Source organism: Macaca thibetana, chromosome 19 (assembly GCF_024542745.1).
Source record: "Macaca thibetana thibetana isolate TM-01 chromosome 19, ASM2454274v1, whole genome shotgun sequence".
NCBI lineage: Eukaryota > Metazoa > Chordata > Mammalia > Primates > Cercopithecidae > Macaca > Macaca thibetana.
In genome coordinates, this window is record NC_065596.1 from 38,308,114 (window position 1) to 38,334,554 (window position 26,441).

Below are 26,441 nucleotides of genomic sequence, written 5' to 3' on the forward strand. Positions count from 1 at the left end.
TCCCGCGGCGCGTGACATGTCGCCGACGCTCGGCGCGCTCCAGCGGACCAATGGCGGCCGCCCGCGGCGCGCGGGGTGCCGGGATGGGGTCCGCCCGCGGCGTGGGGCCCGCTCGCCAGCCCAGGGGTCGCCATGACTGAGCGGCCCAGGCCCGAGCGAAGCCCGCGCGCGGTGAGTCCGCCGCGGCCCATCCGTCCCTCCGCCCGCCAGAGCGTCCATCGGGACGCCCACCCGGGAGGGGCGCGGCGCCGTGTCGGCGGGAGCTGGCTCGGGATTGCGGGCCAGGGGCGCGCGTCGGGGGAGGCGGGCCCGGGCGGGGGCGGACCGGGCCGGGGTTCCAGAGCCCGTCCGGAGTCCTGAGGTCTCCGTAGGGGAGGGGAGGGTAACGCTAGAGGCCACGCGGCGCGGGGGACTTGGGGGCTAGGGCCGCCCCTTCCTCAGGGATCCCAACCCCCGTTGGCATCCGCCTGTCAGTTTGAGGCCGAAGCCCCTCTACGTACCCCCTTTGTCCGCCCAGACACCGCTCGGCCGCGTCCAAGTTCTCCCTTCCACCACATGATCGGCATCCCGTGACCTATCTCCCTCCTGAACAGCTGCCCCCGGACCCATCTCCCTCCCTACCAGCCCCCCGGGCCCATCCCCCACTGGAACAGCAGCTCCCGACCCGTCTCCCTCCCTACAAGCTCCCCCGCCCGGGCCCATCTCCCTCCTGAGGAGCCGCCACGACCCATCCCCCACCCGACCAGCCGTCGTCGCTGCCCCTCCCCCGTGTTCCCAGTGCACACTTCCCCAGCCCATTTATTATGGAGCTCCCCCGGGTGGCATCCTAAGCTCCCAACGCCCTCCCTACTCTAAGCCCCCTTCTCAGAGCCAGAGCCATTCACTGACTGTCGCAGCGAACACGTCTACTATGTCACTAAGCATCCGCCATCAGCGGCAAAGCCCTCCCGCCCATCCCCACAATAGAATTTGGGGCTTGGGCTGCAGATCTCAGTGCTCATGTCAAGTGAACCTGACCCTTCCACAGGCACTGAACCCTCCAAGTGACACTCTCTCACACACACACATCTCCAGCATTAATCCCAGACTCCCACCAAAGTACACCTCTAGGACCCCAGGGTCACCACAGCATTGCCCATGGGGGGCCCAGATCCTCCTCACCAGCCATGTAGACCTCAGGCCCCTCCACATCATCCCAGGCCCTCTTCATCTTCCAGAAGTGGCCCCCCCATCAGTCCTGGACTCTCATCAGCTCAGGCACCCCCACATTGGCCCAGGTTTTCCGTCAGCCCCCATATAGACCCCAGACACACCCATGGACCTCTGGTGCCTTCTGCTAAGACCTCCTCTTTACCCTCATCCGGGATAAACTTAGCCTCTCCTCCCACAGACCCCAGCCCAAGACCCTGGAGGATGCTGAGGGGCTACAGCCCCCCTCCCTGCAGTCTCCAGTGTGAGCTGCCATGAGCACCTGAGAGAATGTAAGGTCTGAGGCCCCAGGGCAAAGGGACTTCTTGAACCTGTGGAGCTTCCAAATGGGCCCTTTTTTCTTACTCAAAACTATATATATAAGAGCGTAAATACAACATAAGACAGCATTTTTGCCTGTGGCCTTGGCAGGGAAGACCAAGCTGGTAGTTTCCCAATCAGGGTATGGGTGGCTGGGTACGCTGACTCGAAGATGGCTGGCCGGGCACAGTCCCCATGAGTTGCCTTTTCTGCCACCCTGCACCTCTCCTTTCTCCTGGATTGTAAAACCAGATGCACAAGAACTGCAGAGTGTATGAAAAATGCAGCAGAAGATGAAGAGGGAAAAATCCCATGGAACTCCTCCTTTTCATTTGTCATAAGCATTTCCCATACGGTTAAAAATCCTTCCTAAAGATTTCTTGTTTTGTTTTTGTTTTTCCATGTTGATGAAGGTCACATGGGATCCTGACACCATTTGGAGATTCAGAGAAGTATGAAGAGCACAAAGCACTTGGCTGCCCTCCCGTGGGCCTCTTCCCAGCACTCCCTTTCTATGACACTCATGCATCATCCTGCATCCCACGTTCCCTATGCCTCATGTCATCTGTACATCATGTGTCTACTCCCCATGGTCATGTCATGGTGTTGTGTACTGGACACAGTTGAATACTCCCGTCACATGATGGGGAAGGTAGTTGATCCCACCACATTCAACTGTTGGGCACTTTTGTAGTGAATCTTGGTGCCTGAATCTCACATCTTGCACGCAATCTACCAAGTGTTCTTGATACATAAGTGGCCACAGTGCTTTCCAGAAAGGTCGTGACAATTTATATTCTCACCAGCAGATCAGTCCAGAGTACAATAGTTAAAGACAAACAACCAAAACCTCCCTGCTTATTTTTATTTTCACAACTTTTAATGTTTTCTTCAGTTATATGTTTACCATAATGGGCTTGGAAAATGTACAAAAGGTAACTTCTTTTTTTTTTTGAGACAGAGTCTTACTCTGTCACTTAGGCTGGAGTGCAGTGGCACAGTCTCAGCTCACTGCAATCTCCGCCTCCTGGGTTCAAGCGATTCTCCTGCCTCAGCCTCCCCGGTAGCTGGGATTAGAGGTGTGCGCCACCACACTGGCTAATTTTTGTATTTTTAGTACACGCGGTTTCGCCATGTTGGTCAGGCTGGTCTCAAACTGCTGACCTCAGGTGATCCACCCACCCCGGCCTCCGAAAGTGCTGGAATTACAGGTGTGAGCCACCGCACCCGGCCACAAAAGGTTATTTTTTAATTGCCCTTCCCACTTTCCCTCTCTTTTGAGTCTCCAGTCTCCCCTGCCCTCTTCCTGGTCTCCTCTCCCAACTTGGACTAGGTAGGAAAGGCAGGAAGACAGCAAAGATAACACCATGGGCAGAGCTGCTGCTGCTGGTGCTGTCATCCATTATTATGTAGCCTACCTGGCTGCTTCCATTTAAATGGAATTTAAATTTAAAATTCAGTTCCTATTTCAGGTGCTCCCAGCCACCTGTAGGTGGCTGCATGGGTAGAGAATGTTTACATCCCTGAAGGAACTACGCTGGGCAGTGCTGGCCACACCACAGGGCAGGCATTCTTGTTCCCGCAGCTCAGTCGATGTGTGTTGAGTGACTAAATGAGAGGGAGATAGACGCTAAACTAAGTAAGGGGAAAAGATATGTTCAGAAAGTCATGGGGGTTGTGAAGAGGGCGCCATGAGGATGATGGCTGGGACATCTGCGAGGGGAGGAGCTGGGGGGAAGGGGGAGGAGCTGGGGTGGGATGGCAGGTGCAAAGGTCCTGGGGCAGCCAGTGGCTTGAACTCAGTGCAGAGTAGCCCGTGAGAGGCATGTGGAAGATTAGGTCAGGAGGTGGGAAGAGGTCAGGTTAGTTCCTTGGGGTGCTGGAGATCAGGACAAGGAAGCAGGGAGCCGAGGGGCATCCTGAGTATGGAGGGCCACCATCTGATGTGGCCCTTCTGTCCCTGCCCCTCTCTGCAGGCCCCTGATTGCTGACTCTGCCCGCCTGCCACACTGGCTGTGTCCGGAGCCACTCGGGATCCAGTCCACACACACCCCTCAGACAGGCCCTGTGGCCAGAGAAATGCTCCCACGGCCCAAAGCCCCTGCCTCCCCCAGACGCCCCCAGACACCAACCCTGAGTGAGCAGGACGCGGACCCTGGGCCAGCAAGCCCCAGAGACACCGAAGCCCAGCGTCTGCGCTTCCGGCAGTTCCAGTACCACGTGGCGGGCGGGCCTCACCTCGCGCTGGGTCAGCTCTGGACGCTGTGCCGCCAGTGGCTGAGGCCCGAGGCGCGCTCCAAGGAGCAGATGCTGGAGCTGCTGGTGCTGGAGCAGTTCCTGGGCGCGCTGCCCAGCAAGATGCGGACCTGGGTGCAGTCACAGGGCCCCCGAAGCTGCAGGGAGGCCGCCAGCCTGGTGGAGGACCTGACACAGATGTGCCAGCAGGAAGGTGAGAGGCGCAGGCTCCGAGCCCTGGGACGGGCAGGGGGCCTGACGTCTCCGAGGACCGAACTGCCCTCCTGCCCGCCCGCATCGCTCCCACCCCTGCCCGGTCCCTCCCGACCAGCAAACCTCTCCTGCCCTGCGGCTGTGTTTTTAATTATTTTTACATATAAATGTGCTGCACGCCTCATCTGCCTCGGGTTTCTCACTCAGTGATTAAAGATGCCTCCATTTCCCATGCGTCCATCTGTCCTGTGGCTTTGTGTCCGCTGCTCCTCACCGGCTGCTCTCTGGGAAGGAGGCTGCCCGGCCACTTCCTCCCAGCCACATGCAGCGCCTCCTGCAACACTTAGGAATCCTAGAGATCCTTAAGCCTTCACAGGGCGCAGGCCCCATCGCTGGCTGATGGTGGGGAGACGCTTAGGTCTGCATCCCGACTCTGGGAGCTGGGAAATGTGGGGTTGGAACTGGGCTTCCTCCCTGTCTCCTCTCTTAGCTCCCCTCTCCCCTGAGAGGGCTTTGTCCTCCCGCATCTTTGCCCCTGTGACCCCACGTGGAGATTCCATCCACCCAGGGCCCAGTCCCATGACTGAGGCTCTTTCTTTCCTAGTGACAGAAGTGCAGGGATTGGACACTGGGAGGCCAAAAGAGGCAGCCACGAATGGTGAGAGCAGTCATAGCACTGTGGCCTCGGGAAGGCTTCCTCAGCAGGGCCCCAGCAAGGAAGGTATGCCAGGCAGCCACACTGCAGGAGCAAAGGCTGGGAGTGACAAGGGTCGGATCAGAGCTCAGAGAAAAGAGGGCTGGAGCAAGGGAGAGGAACAGGCCCTCCCTTTGCACCCTCGGACTACAGCTTTCCTACAGGCTAACAGTGATTATCAGTTTGCGAACACAGGTTCCAGGGTCCCCTTACTGCCTCAGGGCAGCCCGTGAGCTTTCCAGAGGCACAAGGGTAGCCCTGTAAACTGCAAGGCAGAAGCCAGATGAATTGGCCCTTTGAACTTTCTGCTCCTGGGGCAGAGGGCCCAAGACCACTGGCTTCTGATGCTCTGTGGACCTCACAGCCATCCCAGCCCAGAGCCACCCTTGCTAGGTTTAATGTTCCATGGTCACTCTCGAAATTCTTCATCGTTTTTGAGCAAAGGGCTCTATTTGTCTTCCATAGCAGTGGTCTGCTTTTTACATTCCATATTTTGAGCCTACGAAACAGTAGAGAAAGTATAATGAACAGCCCTGCACATACCACCCAGCCCTATCAAAGCCCAACCTCCAGAAAGGCTGACTTGCAGTTGTTTTAAAAGAAATACCCATGGCCAGGCGTGGTGGCTCACCTCTGTAATCTCAGCACTTTGGGAGGCCAAGGCGGGTGGATCACAAAGCAGGAGTTTGAGACTAGCCTGGCTGACATGGTGAAACTCCGTCTCTACTAAAAATACAAAAATTAGCCGAGCGTGGTGGCACATACCTACATTATATCCCAGCTACTCAGGAAGCTGAGGCAGGAGAATCGCTTAAACCCAGGAGGCAGAGATTGCAGTGAGCCAAGATCATGCCACTGCACTGCAGCCTGGGCGACAGAGCGAGACTCTGTCTCAAAAAAAAAAGAACCAACCAGTGGAGTCGGCTGAAACCCCGTGCACGTCTCCTAGTCCTGTTGTCCCTCACTCTGCCTGACACCCCAGAGGTGGCCATGGTCTTGAATTTTTCTTTTTTTTAATTAAAAAATAGAGGGAGGGGTCTCGCTGTGTTGCCCAGGCTGCTCTCAAACTCTTGGTCTCAAGCAATCCTCCTGCCTCAGCCTCCCAAAGTGCTGGGATTACAGGTGTGAGCCACCTCGCCTGGCCTGGTTCCCACATCTTGACCCTTCTGTAAATGGTGTCCTGAACCCTTCTTCAGCAGTTGTCCTGTCTGTGCACAGCAGCCCCGGGGGTCTTGGGGAGCAGCGGGCTCACGGTGTCCGGGCCTCCCTAGTTGGTCAGTGCTGCAGTGCGTGTCCTCGTGGGCTTCTGGAGGCACACAGGGGTGTGGAGTGTGAGTGAAGAGGGTACTTGTCCTCAGCAGCCCTCGGTGTCACCACAGGTTCCTACCCAGCAGCCACATGGAGGGACAGAATGACAGCCATCGCTCTTGCCTGCGCCTCAGGGATGCTGCAGGAATGTTTGGGGAAAGTCTGCCCTCCCCAGAAGGTCTGGAGAATTGGGGGCTCCGGGAAGAACAGACCCCTCTCACGATCCCTTTCTCCCGCACAGTTCTGGTATCTCTGGACTCGGTCGAACACCAGGACTGGAGTTTCGGTGAGGAGGAAGATGGGAAGAGTCCAAGGTCCCAGAGAGAACCATCCCAGGTGAGCCCGAGGGCCCCCTGCTCCATGCTCCTGCACCCCAGGGTGTGCGTGCTGCTCCTGGGACGGACTCAAGGAAACCCCATCCAAGGACTGTGTGAGGTTGTCCCCAATGCTCCCAAAAAGCCCAACCTCCAAACTCCCCGCCTGCCCCACAGATTCCCCAGGCTTCCTGGGGCTCAGTGCTGGGCAAGGGCAGTGAGTACAGGTGTGTGTATGCCGTGTGCCTCTGGGCCTCACCCCAGCCCCTCCCGTCCTTTCCAAGCCGCGCAGTTAGGACCCAGCCTCCTGTGTCACCAGCACCAGATGCTGGGTGTTGAGAAAGTCCTGCTGCCCCTGATCACCTTCTCTCAGTGAACCCAGGATTCTGGGCGGGGCCAGAAGGAAACGCTGAGGGCTCCCCGGCAGCTAGACCTGCTGGTGCACAGGCCTCAAGGCAACAGGAGGGGCCCAGCTGGGTTGGGAGCCTAGCAGATCTTGGTGTGGCTGGAGAGATTAAAATCAGGGGTGGAGCCACGCAGATGTGTGAAATACAGGGGTAATGGGTAAATCACAAAAGAACAAAAGTAAGAACCGCTAAGTGAGTAGCATGTGTTCCTACGATCAGGGCTACCGTGAGTTTCAACACTTTCTGCCCCTGGATCTTGGTATTGGAGCTGCCAGGGGAAACACAGCACGGTGGAACAATGGATAGAGCAAGGTTTTGCTCACAGAGCAGAAACAGGGCCAGAGCACCATCTGCCCATGTGGCTGTCAGGCCCAGGCCAGCAGGTCCCTCCTAGAGGGGACCTGACCTAACAGTGGGGCTGTCTAGATGCCACGTGAAGCACACGCCTGAGCAGAACAAAGGGGCACACATTAGGAAACAGAGACCCCCACATGAGGCACTGCGCCTAGCACAAACTGCGGGGACCCCTTATCTCTTGGTAAGGAGATGTTCTAAGCCCAGGGCCCACTCTCAGGCAGCTGAGTAACAGGCTGAAAGACTGCACATGTGTCTCTCCCACTGACTTAGTCCATTCTGGGTGCTATAACAAAACACGGCTGGGTGTGGTGGCTCATCCCTGTAATCCCAGCACTTTGAGTGAGGCCTCACGGGAGGCTGTGGTGGGAGGACCACTTGATCTCAGGAGTTCAAGAACAGCCTGGGCAACATAGCAAGACCCCATGTCAAAAAAAAAAAAACCATAGCCAGGTGTAGGGGCATGCACCTCTAGTCTTAGCAACTCTGGAGGCTGAGGTAGGAGGATCACTTGAGCCCAGGAGTTCAAGGCTATAGTAAGGGATGATCATGTCTCCACACTCCAGCCTGGATGACAGAGTGAGACCCTGACTCAAAATACAAAAACAGCCAGGCGCAGTGGCTCACGCTTCTAATCCCAGCACTTCGGGAGGCTGAGGCGGGCAGATCACAAGTTCAGGAGTTCAAGACCAGCCTGGCCAGCACAGTGAAACCCCATCTCTACTAAAAATACAAAAAAATTAGCCAGGCATGGTGGCGGACACCTGTAATCCCAGCTACTCGGGGCTGAGGCCGGAGAATCGCTTGAACCTAGGAGGTGGAGGTTGCAGTGAGCCAAGATTGCACCACTATACTCCAGCCTGGATGACAGAGCTAGACTCAGTCTCAAAACAAACAAAAAAACTAGCCTGGATGGCTTATAAACCACAGAAGTGCTGGGCATGGTGGCTAATGGCTGTAATCCCAGCACTGTGGGAGGCCAAGGCAGGAGGATGATGAAGTCAGGAGTTTGAGACCAGCCTGGCCAACATGGTGAAACCCCGTCTGTATTAAAAATACAAAAATTAGCATGGTGTCGTGGCGCACACCTGTAATCCCAGCTACTCAGGAGGCTAAGGCGAGAATTGCTTGAACTGGGGGGGCGGAGGTTGCAGTGAGCCGAGATCGCACCACTGCACTCCAGCCTGGGCAACAGAGCGAGACTCCATCTGGGGAAAACAAAACAAAACAAAACAAACAAACCACAGAAGCTTATTTCTCACAGTTCTGGAGACTGGGAAGTCCCAGGTCAAGCTGCCAGCAGATCCAGTGTCTGCTGAGGGTCGGCTGCCTCATTCACAGGTAACCTCACAGGGTGGAAAGGGCAAGGGAATTCTCTGGGGCTCTGTTAAAAGGGCACTAATCCCAGTTGTGAGGGCTTCAACCTCATGACCTGATTCTCTATCAAAGGCCCTACCTCCTAATCCCCTCTATTTGGGGGTTAGGGCTTCAATATATGAACTTCATAGAGACACAAACATTCAGACCAGAGCAGCAACAAAATCGAATCACTTCCCCTTCCCTCTGGCACTGAACAGACAGGGCCATGTCCTCATTCTTCTTCAGAGCGCAGGCCCCTCTCTCTCCTTCTCTGAATGATAACCTTGTCTCTCTTCTTTGTCCTCTTGAACAATAACTGCCAATCCCCGGCTGTGTCGGGACCTCAATCCCTCCAGCACACCGTTGACAGCCTGGGCGGCCCCAGGACACCCCCACCTCTCTCTCAGGGCCACCCAGCTTCCTTCATCCTTGACTGAGGTTGCAGGCCTCCCCTCCAAGCCCCCCACGCCCTCTGTACCATCCACTCACAGCCTTGCAGCATCTTTGGTTTCCTCCATGTTTTCTGTTTTTTGGGGAGGGGGTATCTCACTGTTGCCTAGGCTGGAGTGCAATGGTACAATTGTGGCTGACTGTGGCCTCAAACTCCCAGACTAAGGTGATCCTCTCACCTCAGCCTCCTGAGTAGCTAGGACTACAGGTGCGTGCCCCACCACACCAGATAATTTTTGTATTTTTAGTGGAGATGGGGTTTTGCCGTGTTTCCCAAGCTGGTCTCGAACTCCTCGACTCAAGTGATCCACCCGCCTCAGCCTCCCAAAGTTCTGGGATTACAGACGTGAGCCACTGCGCCTGGCCTTAATTAGCTTTTATAGATAATGAGTTTTAATCCATGAAGGCCCTGTTTTAACTTACATGCGACCATATTGTTTGAAATGCTTGTTCCCTGGTGCCATAAAGAAATAGCACTTGAACATAAATTTAATTTCCTTAGCAAGGCCATTTTTACTTTCTGCAGAAAGGGTACAGTCACCAGCAGTTTTGCTACGAGAGTACACTGAACAAAGGAGACAGGGTCATTTATAACCTGATGTGTCCACCCTACTGCTGTGTCCAGTTTCCATTGGCTGGAATGGGACCTTACATTCTGTATTTGTCCTAATTGGCTAGTAACTTAGAACTTTTTAAAAGAAGCAGCTGGGCATGGTGGCTCCTGCCTGTAATCCAAGCACTTTGGGAGGCCGAGGTAGGCAGATCATAAGGTCAGGAGATGGAGACCATCCTGACTAACACAACAAAACCCCATCTCTACTAAAAATACAAAAAATTAGCCCGGTGTGGTGGCGGGCGCCTGTAGTACCAGCCACTCAAGAGGCTGAGGCAGGAGAATAGCTTGAACCTGGGAGACAGAGGTTGCAGTGAGCCGAGATCGCTCCACTCTACTCAGCCTGGGTGACAGAGCAAGACTCCATCTTAAAAAAAAAAAAAAAAAAAAAGAACTTTTTAAAAGAGGCAAAGTCAGAGGAGAACAAAGGAAGGAGGAAGTAACTTGTGGAATGCTGAGAAAAGTAAAAACACCTTCAAATAAGGAAGAGAAATAAGCTATAACCTAATGCTTGCTTAGACCAATATAAGCATGCCAGGGCAGATATTTAGGCTAAATTGTGGGAGCTAAGAACATAAAGTACAGCCGGGCGCGGTGGCTCAAGCCTGTAATCCCAGCACTTTGGGAGGCCGAGGCGGGCGGATCACGAGGTCAGGAGATCGAGGCCATCCTGGCTAACACGGTGAAACCCCGTCTCTACTAAAAAATACAAAAAACTAGCCGGGCGAGGTGGTGGGCGCCTGTAGTCCCGGCTACTCGGGAGGCTGAGGCAGGAGAATGGCGTAAAAACCCGGGAGGCGGAGCTTGCAGTGAGCTGAGATCCAGCCACTGCACTCCACCATGGGCGACATAGCGAGACTCCGTCTCAAAAAAAAAAAAAAAAAAAAAAAAAAAAAAAAATACAAAAAACTAGCCGGGCGAGGTGGCGGCGCCTGTAGTCCCAGCTACTCGGGAGGCTGAGGCAGGAGAATGGCGTAAACCCGGGAGGCGGAGCTTGCAGTGAGCTGAGATCCGGCCACCGCACTCCAGCCTGGGCGACAGAGCCAGACTCCGTCTCAAAAAAATTAAAAAATTTAAAAAAAAGAACATAAAGTACATTGATTTTTTTATTACAGCTAGCAGATATTTAAGAATGTTAGCACAGGTCTTTTAATAAATTTTGCTTCCTAAGAGAAGTTACTATTTATTCCTAATTAGATGCAGAGGAAAGTCTGCACCTCTACTTTACTTTTTTTTTTTTTTTGAGATGGAGTCTTGCTTTGTGGCCCAGGTTGGAGTGCAGTGGTCCGACCTCGGCTCACTGCAGCCTCCGCCTCTCAGGTCCTGGTTCAAGCAATTCTCCTGCCTCAGCCTCCCGAAGAGCTGGGATTACAGGCACATGCCACCATGCCCAGCTAATTTTTGTATTTTTAGTAGAGAAGAGGGTTTCACCATGTTGGCCAGGGTGGTCTTGAACTCCTGACCTTGTGATCCGCCTGCCTCGGCCTCCCAAAGTGCTGGGATTACAGGCGTGAGCCACCGCACCCAGCCTTACTTTATTTTTTACAATATGAACTACTTTACCGGGGAGTTCATGAAGTCCCATCATATCTGGCTAATTTTTAAGTGGCAAAGACTTACTTTAATTTTTATTTGTCATCGTTATTATTTTGAGACACGATCTGACTCTGTCGCCCAGGCTGAAGTGCAGTGGCCCAATCATGGCTCACTGCAGCCTCGACCTCCCAGGCTCAAGTGATCCTTCCACCTCAGCCTCCCAAGTAGCTGGGACTATAGGGACATGCCACCATGCCTGTTTACATTTTTCATATTTTTTAGAGACGAGGTCTCTCTATGTTGCCCAGACTGAGCTCAAACTTCTGAGCTCAAGTGATTTGCCCACCTCAGCTTCCTGAAGTATTGAGATTACAGGTATTAGCCACCAGGCCTGGCCAAATTTTAATTTATTGTTTATTGTGTCAGAATATCTATGCCCAGCCAGGCGTGGGGCCTCACGCCTGTATTCCCAGAACTTTGGGATGCCGAGGCAGGCGGACCACCTGAGGTCAGGAGTTCGAGACCAGCCTGGCAACATGCCCAAACCCCATCTCTAGTAAAAATACAAAAATTAGCCAGGCATGGTGGCTCATACCTTTGATCTCAGCTACCCAGGAGGCTGAGGCAGGAAAATCACTGGAACCTGGGAGGTGGAGGCTGCAGTGAGCCGAGATCGCGCTGTTGCACTCCAACCTGGGCGACAGAGCAAGACCCTGTCTCAAAAACAAAAAAGAAAAAAAATGCCCAATACAGCAATGGAGATGATGACTATGGGAAATATAGGCCAAGCTACAGTGAATGTGAGGCATACCCATTTTTCAGATACTATATGGTCACCTTCTAAAGAGTATAGAGCAGAGAAGGGCTCATTTAGGGGGACAGGGATGGTGTCAGAGGTTCCAGAGGGCACCCAAGGGAGGCTGAGACTGCACCGCCTACGCCACCTGGGGGAAGTCAGGGTCAGAGGTGAGCATTGCTGCTGGGGCCACCTACTGTGTTCCTGCGTCTGACACCAGCCTGAGGCAAGCCAGCCTGAGTCCCTAAGTATGAAGATGTGTTGGCATCAGGCAGTTGGGAGGAACCCTGGGTACCCGGTGTTGGTAACCTCAGTGTCCTTAGACTAGTCACTCTATTGTCATTCCCGGCAGATCTCTGCGGCCCCAGAGAGCCTCCCTGCTGTGGGGCAGCTGCACAAGCCACCCAACACTTGCCAGCGTGACCCCGCTGCTGGGACACGGGCTCTTCAGGGTGGCTCTGTCTCAAGAAAAAAATTTTTTTAATTATATATTTTATGACCACACTGGTATAAAGATCAATATATTCCAGGCTGGAGTAGTCTTTATGTTCGTTTTTTCCATTTAACTTTAAAATCAATTTCTTTTCTTTTTTTTGAGACGGAGTCTGGCTCTGCTGCCCACGCTGGATTGTAGTGGCCTGATCTTGGGACACTGCAAGCTCTGCCTCTCGGGTTCACGTCATTCTCCTGCCTCAGCCTCCCGAGTAGCTGGGACTACAGGTGCCCACCACCACGCCCAGCTAATTTTTTTGTATTTTTAGTAGAGACAGGGTTTCACCACGTTAGCCAGGATGGTCTGGATCTCCTGACCTCATGATCTGCCTGCCTCGGCCTCCAAAAGTGCTGGTATTACAGGCGCGAGCCACCGGGCCTGGCCCTAAAATAAATTTAAAGATCATCATGAGAACCCCTCTCCTGCACCAAAACAAAGTTTCGTGGGCCTGTGGTCTCTCTTCTGCATCTAACGGAGGCATCTAACCTGGGTAGACTACAGTTGTCGGCCACGGGTTTCCTCAGCTTCTGCAGGCAGATGTGCTATCTGACTCCCTCTCCCATCCCAGACTCCACGTAGAAACCACAGCTGCGCTCAGAGGCCATCCCCTCACTACACAGCAACTCAAAGGACTCTCTTTTTGGGTGGTCGTAGGTGGGGAAGGCTGCTGAGAGGATCCTTGTTGGCGCTGGGTTTGGCTGTGGGGCTGGCTCAGCCGCAGCAGGGTGCCCCAGCATCCCTGAGTGAGCGGCACTTGTGGAGGGAGGGGCCTTAGGGCTGAGGCCTGGCACCTGCGTGGAGCGACAGCAGCTCTGGGAAGGGGCATTGATGGTGCTGGTGCGCGCCAGCCCAGGCATTCCCGCTGCCAGGAAGCTAACACTGCCTGAGGCACCTCTGCTTTTGAAGCCGCCGGGTATTGGAGAGTGGGAGTACAGATGAGGCAGAGGTGGAGCCGCTCTGCGTGGGGCAGCCCGGCTCGCCAGAAGGCACTGTGGAGTGGGCACAACTGGCGATCGCTGAGCATGTACAACCGCCGAAGCATCAGGACGCCTTTTGAGAACTGCTTCCTTAGGCAGTTTCGTCACCATGCATACATCGCAGAGGGCACTCACATACCTAGACGGCACAGCCCATGGCTCCTAGGCTACCGACCTGCACTGAATACTGTGGTGACGGTAACACAATGTTGTGTATTTAAACATAGAAAAGATACAGTAAAAATACAAAATAGAAGACAAATAGTACACTTGTATAAAGCACTTGCCAGGAAGGGAGCTTGTGAGACTGGAAGTTGCTCTGGGTGAGTCTGAGTGGTGAGTGAATGTGAAGGCCTGGGAAGTTATTATGCTGTGGACTGTATAAACATGGCGCACTGAGGCTACTAAACTGACAAATATATTTTCTTCTTCAATATAATTTATCTAACTGTAAGTTTTCGCTTTACATTTTTTTTCTTTCTGAGACAGAATCTCATTCTGCCACCCAGGTTGGAGTGCAGTGGCATGATCAGGGCTCACTGCAACCTCAACCTCCTGGGCTCAAGCGATCTTCCCATCTGAGTCTTCTGAGTAGCTGGGAACATAGGCACACATTACCACACCGGCTAATTTTTATATATTTAATATTTTTTTTTAGTTTTTGTGTAGATGGGATTTCACTATGTTGCCCAGGCTGGCTTCAAACTCCTGGCCTCCTTCCTCAGCCACCCAAAGTGCTGGAATTACAGGTGTGAGCCACTGTGCCTGGCCTGAAAAACTTTCTCTTATAACAACATATTAAAACATAAACAAGCCAGGCGCGATGGCTCATGCTTGTAATCCCATCACTTTGGGAGGCTGAGTTGGGCGGATCACAGGAGGTGAGGCATTCAAGACCATTCTGACCAATATGGTGAAACCTTGTCTCTACTAAAAATACAAAAAATAGCTGGTCATGGTGGTGCACGCCTGTAATCCCAGCTACTCGGGAGGCTGAGGCAGGAGAATCGCTTGAACCCAGGAGGCAGAGGCTGCAGTGAGCCGAGATCGCGCCATTGTACTCCAGCCTGAGTAACAAGAGCGAAACTCCGTCTCAAAAACAAAAACACTGTGTCATTTTAAAAGAAATGATACATCATTATCCCACATAAAGGTTATGCTCTGGAGGCAGCAGAAACAAAAGCTTTGTTTGAAAGAAGCGGAAGAAGGATTATACCTTTTTTAAAAACACAAAAACATCGGAGCTGTGCGCCTCCCGTCGGAGGCCAACCGCCGCCGTCAACCGTTCGCGCCGGCCGTGCCTGAGGTGCCGCCGAGAGGGCGAAGAGTCGCGGCCGCCGCGGAGGAGGAGGAGGAGCCAGCGCAGGCATGGCGTCCATCTTACTGAGGAGCTGCCGGGCCGGGGCCCGCCCGCCTCCCGCCGCCGCCGCCTCAGGTCACCGCCCCGCGGGGTAGTCCGGAGGATCCAGCTCATCTCAGCTGTGCCAACATCCTAGGGTTGAGGAGCTGCCTGAAAGTTCCATTTGGCTGCTGTACTCGCATCCATCCTGTGTATCCGTCCTTCAGAGGCGATCACCTCAGCTGTTGCGCTCTGAGGCCCGAGTGCCTTCGCACGGCGTGGAGAGCGCCATGGACCCCCACCTCTGTGGGTTTTGTGGTCCCGGGGCCTCGGTGCCTTCCTGTGTACGGATGGCACTCTTCGCGCCCTGTTGGCGATGACTCAATAGTAGTGAAGTCCCTCAAGTCCTTGAAGGACAAGAACAAGAAGGTGGGGGAAGGCGGCCTGGTGTACAGCGCCCCCGCAGAGGTGGTGGTGATCCTGGGGGCAGAAGGTGCTGGGCGAGCTGAGGCACTACTACCATGGCTTCCGCCTGCTAAGATCGACACCAAGATGGCAGCACGCATGCTCCGGCGCATCCTCAAGGGTCACACCCTGACCCGCGGGCAGGCAGGCAGTTGCTCCTGATCTGCGCCAATCTCTTCCACCTGGTGCGTGTTAGCAGTGGTGCTGTTTGTGGAGTTTCTGCTGCCTGTTGCTGTAAAACTCTTCCCCAATATGTTGCCATCCACATCTGAGACTCAGTTCATCGAGGAGAGGCTGAAGAAGGAGCTTTGGGTCAAGCTGGAGCTGGCCAAGTTCCTCCAGGACACCATTGAGATGGCCTTGAAGAACAAGGCAGCCAAGGGCAGCGCCACCAAAGAATTGTTTTTGTTTTTTGTTTTTCCAGAAGATCCGGGAGACAGGGGAGAGCCCCAGCAATGAGAAAATCATGCGTTTTTCCAAATTATTTGAGAATGAGCTGACCCTGGACAACCTGATACAGCCGCAGCTGGTGGCCCTTTGCAAGCTGCTCGAGCTACAGCTTCCTGCGCTTCCAGCTCACCATGCGGCTGCACTCCATAAAGGCAGAGGACAAGCTGATTGCTGAGGAAGGGGTCGACAGCCTGAACGTCAAGGAGCTGCAGGTGGCATGTCAGGCACGAGGCATGTGGGCCCTGGGCGTCACAGAAAACCAGCTGAGGGGTCAGCTGAAGCAGTGGCTGGACCTGTACCTGCATCAGGAGATCCCAAGATCGCTGCTCATCCTGTCCCTGACCATGTACCTCCCGGACACCCTCTCACCAGCCGACCAGCTCAAGTCCACACTGCAGACCCTCCCAGAGATTGTGGCAAAGGAAGCGCAGGTGAAAGTGGCCGAGGTGGAGGGCGAGCAGGTGGACAACAAGGCCAAGCTGGAGGCCACACTGCAGGAGGAGGTGGCCATCCAGCAGGAGCACCGTGAGAGGAAGCTGCAGAAGCACTCCGAGCGGCGAAGGATGTTGAGCCCAAACATGTGGAAGCCGCTCCCCAAAGGCCAGGGGTCCAGCCACAGCCGTAAGTGCCTGACACAGTCCTGCAGTCAGAGATCCTGAAGGACACTGCCCCCATGCTGGAGGGCTTGAAGGAGGAAGAGATCACTAAGGAGGAAATCAACATCCTCAGGGATGCCTGCTCTAAGCTGCAGGAACAGAAGTCACTCACCAAGGAGAAGGAGGAGCTGGAGCAGCTGAAGGAGGACATGCAGGACTACAGCGAGGACTTGAAGGAGGTCAAGAAGGAACTTTCAAAGACTGGCGAAGAAAAATACGTGGAAGAATCTAAAGCCAGCAAGAGACTGACAAAAAGGGTGCAGCAGATGACGGGCAGATCAACGGCTTGATCTCGCAGCTGGAGATGGACCAGCAGGCCAGCAAGTTGGCCCCAGCCAAGGGCATGCCCACGGGGGAGAATGTCATCAGTGTTGCCTAGCTCATCAATGCCTTGAAGCAAGTCAAGCACATTCCCGAAAGCAAGCTCACCAGCCTGGCCACAGCACTGGATGAAAATAAGGATGGCAGCCAGGCATGGTGGCTCATGCCTGTAATCCCAGCAATTTGGGAGGCCGAGGCGGGTGCATCACGAGGTCAGGAGATGGAGACCATCCTAACACGGTGAAACCCCATCTCTACTGAAAATACAAAAAATTAACCAGGCGTGCTGGTGGGCGCCTGTACTCCCAGCTACTCGGGAGGCTGAGGCAGGAGAATGGTGTGAACCCGGGAGGTGGAGCTTTCAGTGAGCTGAGATCACACCACTGCACTCCAGCCTGGGTAACAGAGCAAGACAACGTCTCAAAAAAAAAAAAAAGAAAGAAAGAAAGAAAAGAAAAAAAAAAAGAAAGAAGAGAAAAGGAAATAAGGATGGCAAGGTCAACTTCAACCACCTTGTCAAGGTGATTGAGCTGGTGGACAAAGAAGATGTTCACGTCTGCACCAGCCGAGATTGTAGCAACACTGGAAAAAGAGAAGGTGGAGAAGGTGGAGAAGGAGAAGGCCAAGGAGAAGGTGGAGAAGGAAGTCGCAGAGGTGAAGAGCTAGAGCCACCGGCCCGGGCACCTGTCCTCTTGCTGTGCCGCCGCCCTGGCGAGGGCCATGAGAGCGATTGCTTTGTGGTGATTCTTAGTGGCTCATCTGATACTTTGGCTGGAATAAGTCAGAGACTTCCATAATCAAGTAAACTTTCATTTTCATCATTCCATGGAGATTGAATCTGTCTGGAATCCCAGAACCCCTCCACAGAATCGTGTCTGGATCCACTGTGGTATGGCTGCTACGGCCTCCTGGCTCTAGAGGCGGCCGGGCCAGGCCAAGGCAGGAAGGCGCCCCCCTGTGTGTAGCCTCACGTCTCAGCATCTGACTGTGCTGCCCTGTCCCCAGGGAGGGGAATAAGGACCATGTGGGCTCTGCCCACACAGAGCTGGCTGCTGTGCCCACCCTCAGAGGTGTCAGGAGACACAGCCTGGTCTCCTCAGGGCTAAAGATGCCTCCATTCACCTGTGGACCTTGATTTCTAGATTTCAGCATCAGTAGACCTGTCTTCCTGAACGCTTTCAAGTTGGATCTGGGTCACTGTGGAGACAGAGGTATCTGCCATCTCTGTGGCCTCTGGAGAGTGATGTCTCCCTGCTGGGAGTGCCGCTTCTCACATGCGGTTTCCCTTGTGTATCAGAGCTCTTTCTTGACTTTCTATTTTCCCCCAATTCTTTAAGCAGTCGATTGGCACAGAGTTTTCCCACGCCGGTGTGCCTGCCCCAAGAGCCATCGTGACTCGGACGTAGCCCTGGCCATGAGACTCCCTTGGGTGGTGCTTGGGCTGTGCACCACAGGGGCTGCAGTGGATTTGCTGTGTCAGGGATGAGCCTGGCTCAGGGGTTGGTGGGGCTCTGAAGCGCATTTGGGGTTCTTTGTAGCTTCTAATGCGAGGTTTGAGTCCAGTGCACCCATAGCAGCATGCCTTTCTTACCCCTGTGGTGTTGCAGGCTCAGGCCCCTGGGCTCCTTTAACAAGCAAGCTGGTCACTGAAGCACGAAGATGCAGCACAGGGCATCCCCTGGGGCTTCAATGACAATACCTGCAGTGCTTAGGGTTTGCCCTGTGCCCTCTGGGTAGGGCGGCCTCTCTGCACTCGGCACTCGGCACTCGGCAGCATGGTCGGGCTGGCCAGGGCATGGGCAGACAGTGTCCTGTGGCCACCTCCACCCTCCTGCCCAGCCGGCTGTTTCACACTCATCTTTTTAAGGTCAGGTTGGTTCCTGGCAAAAATGTCCCTCCAGGGGCCTCCAAGCATAGGATTTGGAAGACATAGGAACAGCACAGGCAGCCAGGAAAGCAGCTGCGCTCAGACGATGCCTTCTCCATTACTCAAAGCTTCTTTTTGTTCAGCCAGTAAAGAAACTTGACAAAATAGGAACAGGAGATATTTCTCAATTGTAAACCTTTGTGCAGGGATAGTTGGCTTCCAAAGGCTTTCAGATTTCAATTACTTGAGAAAGAAGTTTGTTTTAGATCCTTAATATTTATGAATTCTCAAAAAAATTGATGAATAGGCATTTTATAGCTTTAACCCTGCAAGTGTTTCTTAATGAGTATACTAACTGCCCTGGGGCACGTAGGTAAGTGTAAATGCTGTGGTTTGAGCCGAGTTTTCATCTGTAATCCCAGTGCTTGAGGTGGCCAAGGCCAGAGGATAACCCAAGCCCAGGAATTGGAGGCCAGGCTGGACAATGGAGTGAGACCATGTTACTTTCTTTCTTTGTCTTTTTCTTTTTCTTTTTTTTTTTTCTGAGATGGAGTCTTGCTCTGTCGCCCAGGCTGGAGTGCAGTGGCATGATCTCGGCTCACTGCAACCTCCACCTCCTGGGTTCAAACAATTTTCCTGCCCCACAGACGAACACCACCATACCTGGCTAATTTTTGTACTTTTAGTAGAGACGGGGTTTCACTACGTTGGCCAGGCTGGTCTCGAATTCCTGACTTCAAGTGATCCACCTGCCTTGGCCTCCCAAAGTGCCAGGATCATGGCATGAGCCACTGAGGCCAGCCCTTTTTTCCTTTTTTTGAGATGGGATCTCCCCAGACTGGGGTGTAGTGGTGCAGTTACAGCTCACTACAGCCTTGACTGCCCAGGCTCAAGTGATCCTCCCATCTCAGCTAGAATTACAGGCTTGAGCCACAGTGCCTGGTAATTTCCCAATTTTGTAGAGATGGGACTTAGCTATGTTGCCTACACTGGTCTTGAACTCCTGGTGTCAAGCAATTCTCCAGTCTCGGCCTTGGCCTCCCAAAGTGGTGGGATTCTAGGTGTGAGCCACTGCGCCTGGCCTTTAAAATTTCAATCTCTCCAAAACCTCCAAAATATTCTTTAGTTAGTTCTTCAGAAGTAGCTGGGCTCAATCCACCCACAAAAACCTTTCAGGGGGTTCTTTCCCTTTTCAAGCTTTGGCTCTATGTGGCAGGGGTGGGGGGTGGTCCTATCAATTTGCCATCCAGCTTCTGTTCTTTCCATTCCAAGGCCTTAACAGCACTAGCATTTTCCAAAAGCACAAATACAAATCCCCTTGATCTTCCAGTAACTGTTTTAACTGTGCAGTCTGCAACCAGCCTAAGTCAAGACACACCATCAGATCTTTTTGCTTGTAACACTGTACCATTATCCTGCAGATCTTGGATCCCTCTGTGATTTCCTCTGTATTGCTTGCGGTACTCATTCAGGTCTTTGCTGGTCCTGGAGGAGTTGTAGGCAGGGGGCTGCTGGTGCACACTCAGGGTAAGGAAGCAGTGTATGCTATGGAGTTGGACTTCAAATGGTGGTGGAAGACAGTCGTCATAATTTTATGGGACCACGGTGGTGTGTGTGGTCTGTTGTTGACTGAAACGCCATCACCTCATGTGGGGAGCTGCCAGAAGCCTGTAAGAGTAGCTGCCTGAAGCCCTTTGGGGGTAGCACTCTAAGGTCCCTTAGATCACATGGGTGTAGCACCCTGAGGCCCTGGCGGGAATGACTGTTGGAACCTCTGTCAGTGGTAAGTGATGCCAGTGTCCTCTGTGGAGCAAACTGCTGGGGTCCCTGGTGGTTCCCACCGTGTAGCTGACACTCGTGGCCTCTGCTTTTCTTCTTTGTTCACAGTGTTCTCCTGGTATCTCAGGTATGCATTATCTCACCAGTGAACTTTTTCATGTGGACGTTCTCGGGTTTTTTCGTTTTACTCCACTGTGTTGCTGCAGATCTTCAATGGGTCCTTGAGCGTTCTGGGCTATTCTGGCTTGTGAATATCTGTCTGTAGTTGATTTGTGTGTGGGTAGTGGGAGGGGGAAATGAAGGTTGGTATCTCCTACTCCACCGTCTTGGTGATGTTGCTCCACTCTTTCCTTTCTTTTTTTTCCAAAATAACCCAGCAACATTGCCCCAACTAAAGCCATTAAGATAATTCCTGGCCGGGTGCGGTGGTTCACGCCTGTAATCCCAGCACTTTGGGAGGCTGAGGTGGGTGGATCACTAGAGGTCAGGAGTTCAAGAGCAGGCTGGCCAACATGGTGAAGCCTCATCTCTACCAAAAAATACAAAAATTAGCTGGGTGTGGTGGCACGTGCCCATGGTCCCCGCTACTCGGGAGGCTGAGGCACAAGAATCGCTTAAACCCAGGGAGTGGAGGTTGCAGTGAGCTGACAGACATCGCGCCACTGCACTCCAGCCTGGGTGACAGAGCGAGACCCTGTCTCTAGATAAATAAATAAAATAGAGCCATTAAGATAATTCCTCAAAAACAGTAAGTTGCCAGGCATTCACATTTCTCCTTTATTCTCGTTTTTGTTTTGTTTGAGACGGAGTCTTGCTCTGTCACCAGGCTGGAGTGCAGTGGTGCGATCTCAGCTCACTCCAACCTCTGCCTCCTGGGTTCAAGTGATTCTCCTGCCTCAGCCTCCCAAGTAGCTGGAACTACAGGTGCGCATCACCACACTCAGCTAATTTTTGTATTTTTAGTAGAGATGGGTTTCACCATGTTGGCCAAGATGGTCTCGATATCCTGACCTCTTGATCCGCCCGCTTCTGCTTCCCAAAGTGCTGGAATTACAGGCGTGAGCCACCATGCCTGGACCCTCATTCTTGTTTTCTTTTTCTCGGTTGCTTGGTTTGCATTAGGACTTTCCCAGGGTGTAACTGCGTCTCCCTCCCCTGTCCAATCTCCCCACCTGTCATCCCTGAGACAATAAACCTGGGTCCATCTCTGGAAGGATAAGAGCCCAGATCTGTGGCCAGTGGCTCACTGGGGCTATGGGGATGTGTTTGCATTGAAGGTACAGATAGGGCCCCAGGAATGTCTTGGTTTCTGTGCCCGACCCAAGTGTGCTGATAGCTCCTCAGATGCCTCCCGAGAGTCAGGGGAACTAAGCATGCCCGTCTCCACACACACACACACAGGCCACCCACTCTTCTCTCCACGCAGCCCCTCTGCTGCCCTTGATTAGTCACAGACACCAAGGTGGGTGAAGTAGGGAGTAGGCTGACTGTCCACAGTGGCCCCCAGCAGCCAGGTACCGGAAAGAGGCGTAAAAGGGAGTCCCGCCTTTACTCTTGCAGATGATGGCTCCTCTGGTGACGATTTCAGAATTCAACATGTTTTACAATCAAAACTAGCATTTGATAATAAATAAAAATCAACAGCCCAGCCAAACACACCATCCACATACTCCCAATGTGAGAGCAGGAAGACTCTTGTGCCTTAACTCCCTTCCTGCCACCAGCTCCCTCTCTCCCTCCCTCCTCTGTCTCTAGCCCAGCAATCCCTCCACTCCGGTTCTGCCCAGCTGTTGGGAATCTTGGACAGCTTCCTGAGATCCCTGTGCATCCAGTCAGGGTTGGGGCAGCAGAAAACGAAGACCCACTCAAGACCTTATCAGTGCGTGCTTGACTCCTGGTCTCTCTTCTCATGCTTTGTTTGACTCGACATACCTCCTCCAACAACTTGATTTGCATTGATAAGTGTCACTGTGTTTTCCTTTGACACGACCCTGTTGCAGTTTGCCGAGCCCTTGATGGTACCAGGCTCTGGGCACATAGAACCTACATCCTCATTGGAAACCCAGAGAGCTAAAGCTCCTCAGCCAGGGTCACAGAGCGAGCAGAGCTGGAGCCTGGACACCAAGCCAAGCCCCTCTGTTTTCAATTCTTGCTCTTCAACTACAGCTCAGTCTCCTCCCAGGAAGTGGTGATCCCCGCTTTGGGCGGGACAGGGTTAAGTGCCTCAGAGGTCATAGGTCGCAGGTGGGATGTGAAGTCTGTGCAGTCGCCCACCTTCTCTGGGCTTGTGGGCAAGGACAGTGCAGCCTTGGGGGATGGGAGTTAGGAGCCCCAGCGGGTAACAGTGACCTGAGCCGTGGCACGGGTCCCCTGGCTCCATCTTATGCTCTGTTGTCACCGTCCTGAAATGATCAACTATTTTTGAACAAGGGGACTTGCATTTCCATTTTGTACAGGGGCCCCTCGAATTATGTCTCAGGTCCTGGTAAGAGCTCCTTGGGAGTGGTTACTTATTTTTTTGTATAAGCAGAGTCTTGCTATGTTGCCCAGGCTGGTCCCAAACTCCTGGACTCAAGCAATCCTCCGGCATCAGCATCCCAAAGCACGGGAACAACAGGCACGCCACCACATACCGCCCTGGGAGACAGCCTTTGGGGATGACGCCCGTTCCTTTGTTGTTCCGTGGTGGTGGGGAGGACGGCTCCTGAGGGGCAGCTGCCGAACAGTCCTGTGCTTGCCATTCCAGGCGTCTGAGCTGATTCTGGATGCAGCGGCAGCAGCCCCGGCACTCCCTGAGGAAAGTGAGTGGCTGGAGCCCACCCAGCTCCTGCAGAGTCTGCACACCAGGGCGGAGGCCGAGGCGCCCCATGCCCCTGGCTTGCTGGGTGAGTCTGGCTCCTGCGTGGATTAAGGGTTGGAAATGGAGTTTGGCACCTCAACCCAAAGTCACAGACTTTGTTAATGGGTGGAGTTGGGGGCTTCGGTGGTAAACTCCACACTTCCCCCAGAAACCATGCACACCTCCTGTGGGGACTGAGATCAGGGGCCCCTAGAACTGCCACATACATCGTTCAGCCCACGAGAAGGGCCTCAGCCTCCCCACCTGAACAGCAGCCAAGGCAGACAGTCTGACAGTGTTGGAGCACAGGGTTACCCAGAAGGCCAGCCAGGTAGGAACAAGGGGCCAGTGCTGTGGGATCTGCTCCCAAAACACATGCCCTTCTTTTTTTTTTTTTTTTGGAGATGGAGTCTTGCTCTGTTGCCCAGGCTGGAGTGCAGTAGTGCAATCTCGGCTCACTGCAACCTCTGCCTCCCGGATTCAAGCGATTCTCCTGCCTCAGCCTCCTGAGTAGCTGGGATTACAGGTGCCCACCGCCACACCTGGCTAATTTTTGTATTTTAGTAGAGATGGGGTTTCACCATGTTGGGCAGGCTGGTCTTGAACTCGTCACCTCATGATCCACGCTCCTCGGCCTGCCAAAGTGCTGGGATTATAGGCGTAAGCCACTGCGCCCAGCCACATGTGCCCTTGTATCTTAAAGGACAGAACAGAGGGCACAGGGGGCATATTGAGCAGAAGAAGGGCCCAGACTTGGTTCAGTCATTGGGGTCCTCCACGCCCCTGGGGGGCACAGGGAGATGCCAAAGCCATCCACTCACTACAGGTGACCTGTCTCCCTCGCCCTCCACAGGGTCCCGGGCCCGCCTGTCTCTGAAGCCATGTATCTGGGACGAGCCTGAGGATCTTCTCGCAGGGCCCTCCTCAGACCTGCGTGCAGAAGGGGCTGTGATCTCAAGCCTCAAGGGTCCGAGTGCTCAGAGAATCAGTCCCCGAAGGAGAAACAGGAACACTGACCAGAGCGTCCGCCACCAGCCATCCCTCAAGCACACCAAAGGTAGCACCCAAGAGGCTGCTGCAGCAGTCTCAGCAACGCTGCGTGGGCCCCGAGGTGGGCGGCCCTTCCAGTGTGCCGACTGCGGGATGGTCTTCACCTGGGTCACCCACTTCATCGAGCACCAGAAGACCCATCGCGAGGAAGGGCCCTTTCCGTGCCCCGAGTGTGGCAGGGTCTTCCTGCACAGCTCTGTCCTTGCTGAGCACGGCAAGATCCACCTGTTGGAGCCACCCAGGAAGAAAGTCCCCCGGAGCAAGGGCCCCCGGGAGTCCGCCCCACCCAGGGATGGAGCCCAAGGCTCAGTGGCCCCTCGCAGCCCCAAGAGACCCTTCCAGTGTAGCGTCTGCGGGAAGGCCTTCCCCTGGATGGTCCACCTCATCGACCATCAGAAACTCCACACGGCCCACGGCCACATGTGAATGGCCAGCCTCGGGCCTTGGCCACCCGGCCCTGAGTCCCCGGGGGGCACCGATGGGCACCAGAAGATGGGGGACATCCCCCAGCCCCACCAACCCCTGGCCACCATGGGACTCCTCTTGAAGGACACAGGCTGCTTCTCAGAAGATCCTGGACACCTGCTCCAGAGCCGAGCATGGCTTCCCAGGATCTCAGCCAAGAAGCAGCAGTTCCACAGCAAAACCTGGTCAGTCCTGCACACTGTGTTTTGCAAGTGGCTTGAAGAGGAGTTTCATTCGCGTCTCGTCTTTCAGAAGCCTTGTCCAGGTCTCCCTGTGAGCACCTGACTCAGGGGCAGACTCTGCCGCTGGGTTTTCATTTCACTGTGGATATCCCTGAGGCCATGAGGGCGGGAGCCGGCCTGGGCAGCTCCAACTCCAGAGAAGGGTACAGCTGACCCCGGCTGCCCTCCTGCAGCTCAGCCCCCTTGGAACCTAACAGATAAACAGGGTTTTGTTTTTTTTCCTTTTTTGGGAAACATAAAATTTACCATTTCAGTCATTAAAAATGCACAGTTCAGTGGCATTAAACACATTCACAACACTGTGCAACTACCAGCACTCTTTAGCTCCAAAGACATTTTCATCTCGCCCAGAAAGAGAGCCCACAGGCCTCAGCACGCCTTCGCCGTTCCGCCTGCCCTGACAACCAGAATCTGCTTCCTGTCTCTAAGGATTTCAGGCACAGTCTTTAGGCCTGACCAAAACTGACCTGCCTATATTTTGTTTGACTTACAGAAGGAGTTTTTTTTTGAGATGGATGCCAACATTTGTTTAAACCATAAAAATCTGGCATTCTGGTCTGCCAGGAAGAACCAGATGGTCTCCAAAGAGTGGGGCCGCCTCTCCTGCTAGACTGGAGCAGAGGTGGGCAGGCGGTGAGGTCACAGCAGGGAGCCAGCCTCAGATTCAGCGTCTTGCCCATCCCCAACTCATTGTTGCTGGACACTTGTCCTCTTTCAAGCCTTAAAAGTTTTTGTCTTTTTCTTTTTCTCCTCCCAACTTCACTTTGAAACACAGTGTTGGGCTGACTGTGAATCTGCACAGGCAGACATTTTTCCAAGTCGCCTTCTAACTCAAAAGCCTTTGGACCTACCCACGTCACATCCGCCTGCTGCTGATTCTCAACCAATCTGCCCCCACTCTCGGCCTCTGTCCCCGACGGCCCTCACAGGCTGTGCAGGTCCCGCGGACCCGCCGCTGCCTTCACTTGCCGCTGCCTTCACTTCATCCTCGCTGCCGTGCTTGCCTTCTCGCGCTTGCCTTCTCACGCTTGCCTTCTGGAGCGCCCCCAACCGGGCCTCTGGACTTTGCTTCCCCGGCTCCCTCTGGCATCCCCAGCTTTTCCCTGCAGTCCCCACTGGGGGCTCCTGGCTCTATCCTATGCCTTAATTGCTGATGGGCTCCAGCTCCCCTCCTGGGGCCTTCTCTCTCATCCTGCAAAGGAGGAGCTTCTTCTACCGAGCTCAGGATGGAGGGTGGGGTCTTGGCCCTGCAGTCAGCCCATTACTCTCGGAAGCCCCCCTGAGCCTTCTCTCAGGGGCAGATCGATCATCTCGCACAATGGGATATGTAGAGATAGCTCTCCCGAGTGCCCCCACTTGTTGGGAGCCAGGGGCTCATTCCATGCAGTTTCCATCTCGGTCTCCACCTGCTGGAGGCACAATCACAGCTGTTTGTTGGTGCCAGAATTGCACAAGAAAGTGGGTGCCATTGAACACAGGGCATCAGTCAGGCTCAAGTCTACCTGGGCTGGCCCCACAGACATCCATCTCGTGTCCCTCAGTCCTCCAATTGAGTTTGTCCAAATAACTCATCTTCCCTTGTGCAAAAACAACAAAAAACATGCAAACTGCCTCCCCTCTGGGGTTCCCACTCTCCTCAGAGGGACCACCACCTTCCAAGGCCCCAGAAGGATTTTTGATTGCCCTGGGAACCCACCTCCCAACCCCTCT

At 53.9% G+C, this 26,441-nt stretch overlaps 1 protein-coding gene and 1 pseudogene across 1 annotated transcript; both read left to right on the forward strand.

Moving 5' to 3' along the window:
• Nucleotides 1-25,874, forward strand: ZSCAN1 (zinc finger and SCAN domain containing 1). The gene is made up of 6 exons (XM_050768704.1): nucleotides 1-171; nucleotides 1,923-1,961; nucleotides 3,486-3,958; nucleotides 6,201-6,295; nucleotides 22,882-23,020; nucleotides 23,828-25,874. Exons 3-6 carry the CDS (start codon nucleotides 3,589-3,591, stop codon nucleotides 24,448-24,450), a joined length of 1,227 nt encoding a protein of 408 aa, XP_050624661.1. The 5' UTR covers nucleotides 1-171; nucleotides 1,923-1,961; nucleotides 3,486-3,588; the 3' UTR covers nucleotides 24,451-25,874.
• Nucleotides 14,627-16,888, forward strand: LOC126941827 (mitochondrial proton/calcium exchanger protein-like; annotated as a pseudogene).
• Nucleotides 25,875-26,441: the final 567 nt, after the last annotated feature.